The sequence below is a fragment of the Charadrius vociferus genome, unplaced genomic scaffold (assembly GCF_000708025.1).
Source record: "Charadrius vociferus isolate BGI_N301 unplaced genomic scaffold, ASM70802v2 scaffold51, whole genome shotgun sequence".
In the NCBI taxonomy this organism is placed as follows: domain Eukaryota; kingdom Metazoa; phylum Chordata; class Aves; order Charadriiformes; family Charadriidae; genus Charadrius; species Charadrius vociferus.
The window spans coordinates 3,330,619-3,342,640 of NW_009646939.1; the positions used below are offsets into that span (position 1 = coordinate 3,330,619).

General features: G+C 40.5%; 1 protein-coding gene across 1 annotated transcript in view; it reads right to left on the reverse strand.

Annotated features, from left to right (window-relative positions):
• The window catches only part of MYRIP (myosin VIIA and Rab interacting protein), a 218,693-nt gene that overhangs the window by 39,099 nt on the left and 167,572 nt on the right, over positions 1–12,022 (reverse strand). The window contains exons 4-7 of the mRNA XM_009895027.1: positions 10,699–10,779; positions 9,997–10,094; positions 9,587–9,667; positions 7,873–8,022 (exon numbers count right to left, since the gene is read on the reverse strand). Coding sequence (XP_009893329.1) covers positions 7,873–8,022; positions 9,587–9,667; positions 9,997–10,094; positions 10,699–10,779 — 410 coding nt within the window. The remainder of the gene's footprint in view (positions 1–7,872; positions 8,023–9,586; positions 9,668–9,996; positions 10,095–10,698; positions 10,780–12,022) is intronic.

Sequence of the window (12,022 nt, forward strand, 5' to 3'; positions counted from 1 at the left end):
TGTACTGCGTGCTTGGGGGGGGGGGGGGGAGAGGCAACGCAGTTTCTGAAGATTAAAGAAGGAAGGAGTGAATAAAAAATAATCACATACAATGTCTCCTATTACTTAATAAATATAAATATTCCATCTTCTGTCTATAACAATTCACAAGTTCATGCTTCTGAACACTGAATAAATAAAACCAAAACAAGTAACCAAAAGCAAGAACAACTTTTTATAAAACACGCTTGTGAACATTGAGTCTAACGTTGACAATCTGTGGATTCTTTACCTTGAATAACTGTTATTTGTATGCATATTGTTTAGAGAGACAATACCAAGATTTTGCTCTGCATTGATCCTCAAAAGATGAAAGAGTATGGGTAATTCCTCTTTCTTCTAAGGAAAAGCTAAAGTGGTCATTCAAAATAGATCTCAAAAGCAACTGACTGAACTCTACAATCGATATTCTGGATCATGCATGTTTTTCTCCTAGCTTCCTTCCTATTTCACCCTATTTCTTTGGTCTGGTTTAATGAGTAAAAATGTGATTTATTCTGCACTTACTTAGAGTAGATGAAGGACTCCCCCAGCTTCAGGAGGGACTGAGAACCCCGGGTGCCACAAGGGTAAAGCAGCTGCAGGATCACCGTGGCAGGAGCCCTTGGAGGCACTGAGACCTCAATGCTGGGGCTGAGGGGAGGGAGGGCACCTCTGGGTCCTGTGCTGTGCAAGCTCTGACCTGTGTGGCAGCCGTTAATTTGGGCATTGAAGACTGCCTTATTCATTCAGGGAAGCAGCCTAGAACTGACAGCACAAACACAGATGACTTAAATGCAACCTTATCCATTCCCTCTCCTCACCTGCAAATTCTACAGCTATGCCTGCTAGCGGTGCAGCGAAAAACCCTCGCCTGCTTCTCATCTGTGCTCTATGAATACAATCAAAGCACAGACAGAACCAGCTGGTCCCACCTACCTGAGCAAATACAGCAGCAGTCCCTAAGCATCAACAGCAAATGCATCCTTTGGTAAGTAAACTCCCACACCAGGAAGGAGACAGTATGAGCTTGCGATGGGTGCCACTCTGCCACAGCCTATTTATCCCTGGAAGTGATTTTCACTCTGCTCAAATGTATGCAGTCCAGACATTTAGCAGTGGGAGTGAAATACCAAGGGTTTCAAGCATCTGTTCCTTAGTTAATCCTGTATGTGGCAAAGTATCTGTTAACAACCCTATGGCTTCTGAAAAAGGGCATGAACAGGGAGACGAATAGGAGATTTTCACACTGAGTTGGAAAAAACTTCCCTGACCCAAACCCTGGTTAGGATATCCCAGCCATCAGGGCAAATCCTTCAATAACCGACTGGGAGAAAGCAAAGATGACTGCTCCCTCTCCTGCAAAAGCCTTAGAGCATCCATCCTTCCAGGGTCTGCCCAAGATGGCTTGCTGTTCACTAGTGACACAGACACAGCCCAGCTGCATTTTAGGTGGGTTTGCCATCCTTCTACTGGCCTCTCAGGCAGCCAATCCCCTTAAAAGTATTGTTCCTTTAAAAGAACCACAAAGATAAGGCTCAGCTTATCAGGAATAGGTCCGTCAGCAGTAGGAACTGCAAACTGTGTAATAATATGTAGAGCCACATTTGGGTGTGCGTTTATTTTGGTTCAGTTTGGATTAGTTGACCTTGAGGATCCAGAGATGGGTTGCAAGGGAGAGAGGCAGGAGGTTATTTGCCAACAAACCCATTGCTGCTGAGCGTGCAAGCAGCTCTACACATCACCACACAGAAGTACAATCCACAGTCTTTGAGGGATGTGTCCCCCGTCCCGTGTTTCCCCCCCCCCCAAATAGTAAGCAGGCCCCACATGTGAAAATGCTTTGGTTGCAAGGGATTTGCAAGGGATTTGTAAACTAGTTATAAAGGAGATTTTAAATATTGGTTCCAGGAAATGAGTATAAACATCCTTTTATTGTACTTATGGGGCTAACAATTTAGGAAAGTGCTAGAAGCGTAAAACAGCATAGTTCAATCAATGTAATGGATTTATGTGAAGAAGTCTATAGAAGTTTGTGGTAAATCAATTGTTACATGCTTTGACAGGAATAGAGGGCAGATATACTAATGCAACTGTAATCTAAACAGCACCTTTATAGGTACCCTTGTTCATTTAGCTGTTACTATTTCTCATATGTTCCCCCATGGCCCATTCTTCTTCCCTCCTCCCAAACCTGGAATATTCTATTACATTTCTTTAGAAAACCAAACAGTGCAGATGCTTCCCAGTTGTGTAACACCTTTCATTTGAAGATACTGAGAGCTCAGTTAGTATCCTGTGATGACAGTATCACTGTATTATTTACAGATCAGAAAGCTGAGCAACCGCAAAGGACAGATCCCTCTTCTGGTGTAGGGCAATATGATTCTAAGTTGCTACTGGTATACCCCACTGGGAGACTGCAATGTGTATAAAGGAGTAGGGGAAAGGAAAGAGTTGAGCTGGCATTTTCATCTCAAGTCTAATTGCAGCCTCACACATAAACTCATTTTTTTTTTTAAGACAATATTCTTTACTGCACATGATTATTCGATTTTTATTAATTTCTATGTTGCTCAGTACCCCGTGCAACCTTTCATGTCCCATTCTGACCCTTTTCTACAAAGCTGTGCTCAGCAGTGCACTCGCCCATCAGAGCGAATCACTGCATCCCCTACTCAAACACCCACTTGACAGAGGAAGCCTTAAGTGTTCTGTGTTTATTTGCTTCTCACTGTGACAATATACACCCTGATTTCATCTAAAAATAACATAAGATTTGTCAGGCAGCCTAGCTCTGAGCATCACAGGTTTTAAGTTAGACCTTAAAGCTTTGTGGTATCCAGCAGTTTCAAGATAACATATCTAAAACAAAATCAAGCTGAAAGAACAACATACAGTCTAAATTATTGGGAAAATAACATTATAGAATGACTATCCTTCTCTGTCTTCTCTCCTACTCCCTTTTCTGCCTTAAAACCTATCTTGGTTTGCTGACAGAAAGCATAATCCAGCTGAATTTAGGCGTGCATGAGCTTGATCATATATCTAGCATCCAAAAGCGTCGTCTTCAACGTTTGTCAAGTGCATGAAACCAAGAATCAGTAATCTTCTGCTAGAGATACATCTCAAAGTCAAACTATACAAACAACCTTAAAAGGCCAATGTTGTCACGTTTAGCCTTGCGCTGATTATTTAGCCACCTGAAGCCTTAAAATGCGGTACTAATTGCTGAGTCAGAATTGCAAAAGCAGTTGTATCCTCTCCTTCTGCTGCAGTGGAAGGAGGTCAATTGGCCAGATTACTGTGGACAGGGCTGTCCCAATCTGAAACCCAGATCACTTTTGCAGTGAGACTACAATGTTACGCCTGCAGAGTCAGCAGATGACAGTAAGATTTCTCACCTGGAAAGCACCTAGAGAAAGTTGCATCTTCTCATAATAAATATTAATTAAAAAAAACCCAAACAACCCAAAGCATTATTTTCTAAAGTACCACGTGCTTTTCCATCTCAAAGTGTACTGTTCTTTCCTATTCTGTGCAGAGAAGATAGTGCTGCAGTTGGCTTCCTCTGGAAGGAAAAAAGACAGTAAATAACCCACCAGGATCCAGCTGATGGGCTTCTGGATAAATGCACGCCTGCCTCATTGGAAGTAGGTCCCAGCAATATCCTCTGTGCAACCTTCTGATCCCAGCTCATGTATAAAAGCTAAAAGCTCCATCTTCCCTATGGCGTGACACATTGATTAATTAGACATAAATATAAGGGGTTTGATACAGAGTTGTTGACAGGAAAGAACTGATGTCAGCTGGTATCAACTTCCTACAGTGCTATGCCTCCCTCATCTGAAGCAGCTCTCCCACTGTGTCGTAACTGCTAAACAGGATTCCTCCTTAAAAAGGTTTTCTTCAAATATTGGTTTGGGACAAACTTACAAAGGTATAGAGCACCTGCAAAACCTCCAGAGATTTCCAAAGCAGTTTTGGACCTCAGGCTTGTGGAACCTTCCTTCACTTTAAAACAAATCAAAGGAGAAAAAAAAAAAAAAAAAAGAAAAAAATAGCCAACTGTCAGTACACTGTGGACCTTATAATTAGCTTAACCAGTAAATTTCTGCTTCCCCCGAGGTGCATCATAATGTGTATTTAATGAAATCCTCCTTTTCCCTATATCCCTAGCTGGTTTATATACTATAAATTATGGATCAGCTTCTGTTTATATATGCAATCGTTTAGCTGTAAAATAAAGACCACTAATACAGCACTTAGAACACACACCAGGATGCCGGCACTCCATCGATGTTTAAATGGGATGCAACATGCCAACTGGTCCTTTGCTCTCGCTGGCAGTGATGTATGGGGGGAGAAATGGGCTGAGAGAGCAGAGAAGTATCCGCCCATTGCTCTAACCTCCTCCTACCCCAATGTTGTACAGCCTCTGCTTATTGGTAATGAGAAACAGATGGTGCCATCCATCTCTTTTTATGAGATGGGGAAATAAAATATTCAGCCTTTTATCACTATTTTTAGCATGGGCAAGAGATCTCAAAAAAAATCTAAGAGAAAAAAAGAAAAAGATAATATCTATAGCTACAACTGCTCCATAGTACTGCAGATAAACAATCAATAATACATTTCAGGGAGATACCACACATGCGTGTGTGCTTCTTAATATGAACATCAATAGATTTTTTGCTCCAAACAAGCAGGTCTCATGCAGTCGGTCTCTTGGCACTCTGCTGTCCCCAGCTTACGCAGCTCAAGTTCTCTGCGTACATCTTTTACTTCATTCTACAAAGAGGCATGAGCGGGCAGGTCACGCAGGGCTTCCAGAGCCCACTGGAAGTTTCTGACTGATACAGATGAGCTACACACAAATAGCTGCGATTACAAGAAAAATTGCTTGGCAGATATAACCACACAGTTATATCTGAAATTATTACAGCTCCCCCTCACACTGGAAGCAAGTGACTTTGCTAATAAAATGCAATGCAGTAATAAACACGCGTTTCTAAAGGCCAGTGTTATAACATGCAGCTGCCCTAAGCACCTGAATGTTACTAGCTTTATTGTGCTAGCAAAACCGCATGTATTATCTTCTACACAGAAGACAAATAAAAATACTTGCTCTAAGATAAATTTCCAGTTTTAAATTATGAAATCCTAACTGCCTTAAGATTTGCTGTCCTTACCTCCTTTTCCTCTCCATGTCTGCCTGTCAGTTAATCACATTTCTTCTTCCCTTCTATTTAACCTATCCTGCTTCTGCTTGCTTCAAGTACTAATTTGTTTGCCAGGTAACAAAGAAAGCCTTAAACAGAGGAAGCTTTACTTAAATAATCCTTATGGGGAAACAGGTTCACATATATAACTCAACCCAGTAAGAGTCAACTTTATAGCTTTGATAGAAAAAAATGCACACTATTTGTTTGCTTCCCTTGGGGTTGTTGTGGCCACATAGTCTGTCTACAAAACCCTTGGTTACACTACGAACATCTTAAAAAATCTGTTGCAAGAGCCCCCTTGTTAGCTGTGGCAAGTACTAGTAAGAAAGGGTTTTTATCGTTACAGGCAGATTTCTGCTCAAACTAAGCCAACACACAGAGCTCCATGGTAGGATGCGTACACAAATGAAGAGTTTGGGGTTTTTTTGGTCAACACAATGTCATCAGTTAGGAAAGACGAAAACTTCACTTATTGCAGTGGAGCCCATGAAGATTTACTGTTACAAGCTTGGACTCAAGAGTTCCAAAGTCCATCTGGGAGGGAGTAAGGAGCTGTGCCTGGAAAGGGCATGTGGCCATAGGCCCTCTCTGCCAGATTCTGTAGAAGTGAGGATTTGTCTTGGAAAGAAAAAAAATATCGCAATTCTTCTGGCAGAAAAAGTAACTTTCTCAAATGATATACAGAGGAGAAACTGATGCAGTTTAGTCCTCCAAATCTGCTGACAGATGCATGCTTACCATTCGTAGCTGAATGGAAGCAAAGTTGAACGGAAAGCTCAGGAAAAGGAAATTGGGTTGTTCCACCGCTGCTGATGAGAATCACGCAGGCTGCAACTGCCCTACTTTTGCTCTGCACAAACTGCTTTTTCAGTACGCTTTCCAGTAGACCCTTTGTTAGAGCTTCTAGGACTTTATTTCTGCTTGCCTAATAGGCCAACATAACTACAACTATTTTAGCTACGGGAGCAACTGGAGTTACGTTACCTTTCCAAGGGTGTCTGGTTACACTAAGAAAATTCTCCTCTGTTCAAAGCAAAACAAAAATAAACACGTGTACTTCAAGGGACAAAAGAGAACAGTAAAACAACCCTAGCAAAGCAAAAGGCAGAAACTGAATTTATGGGAGGCGTGAGAGAATCCAGACTAGATGGCAAAATTCATTCATGTTCCTTAACACACTGTGGGAAGAGGGAAGACAATTGGACCAAACGGTGACAAATGTGGCAAAAGACCCTGTAAAGAGGGAGAAAATCCGTATAAAGAACTGTACACATCTGTATCTCTAGTACTGACCGATGACTGCTGAAGTTTTGAAGCCATTCATTGTGGCTTTTCTCACCTTAGCAGGACAGTTCTACTATTTTTCAAACCAATGAGTCTCCCTCTGGCGAAAATTTGGGACTCAAACTTGTTATGTCAGAACAGAATTTAAAAATCTGTTGAGTTCAAGATTAACTTTCCAACTGCAGAAGAACAACAGGCTTCTGGTGCAATAACTGATGATTTGAACAGCATGTTTCCCCTAGGTCCTGTCCTTAAACTCCAGAAAGAAAACTCAGTTGAGTCAGACACAAAATTAACTCTCCCTCTCCTGGCTCTTCTGTTCCACAAGCAATCTGCTTAGGAGCTATAGAGCAAAGTGCTTAAACGCACTCACCCTGACTTGTGATCACTCGGTTAACAGCAGCAGCTTAAAGGCAGTACTCCTTTAATTTGGAAATAGGTGGGGGATAAGAAAGTCTGTATCTCAGCAATTCTGGCCCACAGTCTTATATTCTGGCATAAATCTATTTTCACTGGCAGTGTAAGCCAGCAAACTTAGCTGGGAACTAAGGCACAGCACACGTTCCAATTCTGGCAGTTCTGCTGAGTGGGGAGAGGTGGTTACTGGCCCAGTAGCAGGACACTTGGGAGCAGCAGCTTAAACCACTGTATCAAAATGTGCTGGAACTCATCTGTCACTGTCCTCCCTCATGGATTGCGAAACAGCCTATCCAAGCCTACAGCTTATTTTCACTTGTTTTCACTTGCTGCTCTTCTTAAAATGTTACTAATGCAGCTTGTCAGATTTTCTTCAGCTTTACAGTAGGAGCTAAAGGCATTGTGCCGAAAAATAAGTGAAAGAAGGAGGAAATACTCTTTAGCGTAAAGCATAAATGGTGCTCCGCAGTTGGGTTTTCTTTTTTGTTGTTGTTGGTGGCCGTTTTCTTTAAGACGGCTCAGGAGAAGAAAAAACACTACAGAAATCTAACACTGTACAAAAGAAAATATAGCATTCAGCAAATATCCAAATAAAAGCTAAGTGAGCATAAAAACCGTTTTAAGGAATAAATACTGAGGTATTGAGTCCTGTTAGCATTCAAATCAAGCAGCGAGATTGCTCGTATCACAAACTTAGTCCCCCCCCAACACGCTCACCAATACCACACAGTATCTGTGCAATTCTTCCATGGCCCATGATGCGCTAGGAAAGCACACAACTGAGCCACAGGTTGTCCAGAAACAGGTTTAATGCTTCTTCTCTGCAAGTCGCCACGTACCATTCCAGGCAGTAGGTACACTTCTCCATGATTACAACCTTCCAGTTTCGTGCAGCAGCAAACATCAATAGCTGTGCTCAGTCACTCACCCATAATGTGTAGGACCCCCTGCGGCTGCCCGGAAAAGTCAGCATACTCTGGTCTGAGACAGCGACAGATGCCAGGCCACTGCTCCTGGATGGTGGCCATTCAAAGTCAGCCTCGGCCTGCTCAGTTTTGCTTTTCTGCTTCTTTATAATCTGTAAGGTAAGGGAGGCATGGGGTGGGAGGGGGAGGAAAAAAACCAAACAGTGCTTGGAAAATACTGTCTGAGCTGTATGGAGAAAAACTGCGTTAACCCTGTCTCAAGGCAAACTGGCTAGGAAGAACATCTGAGCTTCCCTTTGCTTTTGCTCCAGTTCATGCAAGGATGATTCTGACAACCCACATGCTTTTCTTCTCATCTTGCAATTGCATAAGCATCGATACAATAAATCATAATAAAAGCCTGTAGGAACATCAGAGGCGAATTAAATAAATATGGAAACCTGTTCCTACAGTAACACTCTAAACATCAGCAGCATCTATCAAGTATTTTCTCAGATAAGAATGTTTGCAAAGAAACATAAAATACTAGTTGTGAGGAGAATTTCAAAGGCTCCCATGGCATCTAGACACATTTCTGCTGAAAACAAAGAGGTGTTAGGTGTCTAGGCACTATTTTTGTTTTTGAAAATCTACACCGTCTTAAGAGAGAGAGAAGATCATATAGACTACCTGTCTCCCTACACTGAGAGATTATATCCCTGCTACACTTCATTTCCACAACTTTTCTGACTCCAGTTTAAAATATCTACAGAATATTATCCTATGGCATAAAAGATCTTGTTAGGCAGCTTTTGATAAAAGCAGTCGCTTAGCTGAGATAGGCTCTGGACTATCAAAGACTTGATAAGCAGAATTAATCTTCTAACATCCCTATTAAAAAAGAAGGCAGATTATTTTCCATTGAGCTTCTGGTCTTCTGGCTTTTCTTGATAGCCTTATAAGCAATACGTTCCTCTTCTGGTGTGTGATCCATACATTGATATATGCCACATCTCATACACAGATGTGGCAATTAGCTTAGTTCACATGGAAGGAGACTAACTTAGCAGAGTGGTTACTTTACTGATCACGGGAGCTCAGCAGCACTCAGTTCAGCTCGTCTTGCCTTGCTGCAGACTGTCCAAATAAACTCAAGGCATATTTGTTCCCACTAGCCCTCCGTTTCAGTGCTGTGTCAGAGCCAAACGTGAGCTTTGCAGGGAGAGGAACAAGCTTTCCAGAAAAAGCAACATAAATCATACCCACAGAGGGTTCTGCGAGTTCTTGGGTGTCTCTCTCACAGCATCATTAACAGAATTCTATTTTAATGATATTTGTATGTGTTGCAGTTGTAGCGTTCAGTAGAGTTGGTACGGTCAAGAGCCACACTTCTTTACGCTGGAAAGCTTTGTGCCTTTTGGCAACTGAAGCACTAATGTAAAATTCCACCAAGATTGTGCCTCCTCTTCCAAGCAAGGATATCACAGACCTACACCTCTCAGCTCTGAGGGTGTAGGCCATCAGTTTAGGCACTGGATTAAGCTTATTTATAAATTGATATCTCTGTCAGATGTAGCTGGTTAAGCCTATACTGTGATAGTTGAAGTTGCAACTTGTCACTTACTCTACTTTCTACATTGGTGTCATCCTTTTTGCTGTTAGCAAAGTCAAAGCCCACCAGACTGAACGATCATGTTTTGGCTATTAAACAAGCTAAGGAAGAAATGCATGCCATACCTTCTGCACGATGGTTGTTGCCAGCTCTTCTATGAGGTCCTCCTTGTGTTCCTGCAAGTAACAAGCCTCGTTCTGCTTGTCCTGCATAAAAATGGATATCTGTAGTTTTCTAAAATCACATAAAAACAGCTTTTCCACAGAAATGGTATTGATCAGGAACCAGGGGATATGCCCTATTGGCACTGTGGGAAGAAGTTACAGGTACTTACATTGCATGTCAACTTCCGAAATGCAACATGCATCTTGGATACAAGTTCATAAAACCCACACTCAACTCTTTAGGTATTGCATGAGATAGTCACTACTTCTTTATTTTTTTTTCTGTATCTACTTGGTTTTGTACCACTACCCAAATTAAAAGAAACATAAATGTTCTATTTAAATTAATACATTTTGTTTGAAAGTGTTACCAGGCTGTCACTGTAGGTCTCTGCCTTAGAAATAGCTTCTTCCACTGCTTCCTCTGCAACGCGCAAGGCCACAGCAAGGGTATCCATCATGCTGTGTCCTAGGTGAAGAATAAGAAAAACCACCATGCTCTTTATATATGTAAATTTTGCACAATGAGCTCCAAAATTCAGACTCATGTTCTGGACATATATTCAAATCTTAGGTAGTTCATGACAAAGTTCATTTCCTCAATCCATAATTATGCACAGTAAAATAAACACCTTAAGACAGAGAAATTTGTCTCAATCTCTATGTTACTTCTTAAATGTAAATATTAAGTACAATAATTTTGTGTTGCTAATTTTAGAATCCAGCAAAATAGTTATGAGGAAATCAGAAGAAAATTGGTAAACTTCCTACTAACACCAACAGAATATAAGAAAGAGAATGAAAAGAATATATGAGCATAGGAAAGGAAATGGGAGTATAAGTAACAAAACCTGAACATTAAGAAAATCACACTAGAATAAGCATGTATTAGCTGTAATACTGAAGTAAGATATCCCAGAATGGTACAGAAAGTATTTTTAGTATTTTGCTAAATGTTTCAGTTAAAAGATAGTTGGATCCGTGAACAAGACTTACCAGCACTCTAGGCTATTTGTCCAATAATTCAAAGTGTAAAGACTGTGTTTTAATCAAACGAGTTTTTAGCAGCATACCTTCTGTCTGTCGGTAAAACGTAGAGTCACTGCCACAAATGCTTCCTTCATTTTCAAAGCTTCCTTCAAAAAAACCTCCTTCTGCTTAAAAAAAGACAGTATCACACATTAGTATAAGAGCAGAGGCATTATTAGGTTAGAATATTCACTCAAGATATGGTGGCACTACACACAAAGAGGAATAACCAGAAAATTCCTCCTACCTTTTGTATAAACCATGACTGCAGTAGCTTTTGTACAAAACATGACTGCTTTTATACAAAAGACCCCTCATTCGTTTTGGACGGAGAAAACTATTTGTACAGTAAAAAAGAGAGAGGAAGAAGCTACTAGGTATAAAAGTTACAAGGCAGAAGTTAAGTATGGGGAATTTGACTTTAATATGACATTTGGAGTTGAAATAGATTCTACATTTTAAAGGGCAATTCTGTATAAATAAGCTAAAACCCAGAAATGTATACTAGTATTTATCTTCAAAGGGAACAAAAGGTTTACCTAACAGTCACATGGAGAGCAGAAGAAAGTTAGCAATGACATTTAGACTCAAAGGCCTTCCTCAGAAAGGTCTCACTGAGAGTGCAGATGCCACTGCAACTCATCATTGCATTGTTCACACTTCCATTCAAGGACAAAATGAGTGAGACTACAGCTTAAGTAAAGGCAATGCATCATATTAAAGTTCTGAAGAATCCATCCCCGCAGGTTTTAATTCCATTGCCCCACAGACATAGATTTTCATGTTTTCATACGTATTTGCTCTCAACTGTTAGGGAAACTTCTCTAGAAAAACAAATTTGATACAGAGAAAGCAAAAAGACTAATAAATCAGAACTTAATGTATAGCTCACTTGTCCCTAGAAGCTTTTATGCCAATATTCATAAGAAACACCTAAAATTTTCACTCAGGACTAGAGGGTCCACTTACTATCCCATATAATTTCAGCAAAAGACAAAGCAAATACTATAGAAAACTTAAAGTATCTGTACAAATTTCAAAAGAATTGCATTAAGAAAGTATCTGGTCCAAGAAATCCAGTGAAATTTCAAACCTTCATCTCACAGTGTGTTGAGTAATTTGCTAAAGTTACCAGTATGACACCAAACGCCACTTCTAACCCATTTTATATCTCCAATTACTCTTCCTATGGGGTGATGCATTGTAACACCATAGTTAAGGGAGAATTGTGCCTCTTCATTTAAAAGGCTGATGCCAATACTTAATCTGCATCTTTTAACCATTTACAAACATCAATAAAACAATAAGATGTGGCCAGTTTCAGATCCTTAAGTGTGCAAAACTCTAAGTGAGGACAATCTAAGTTTT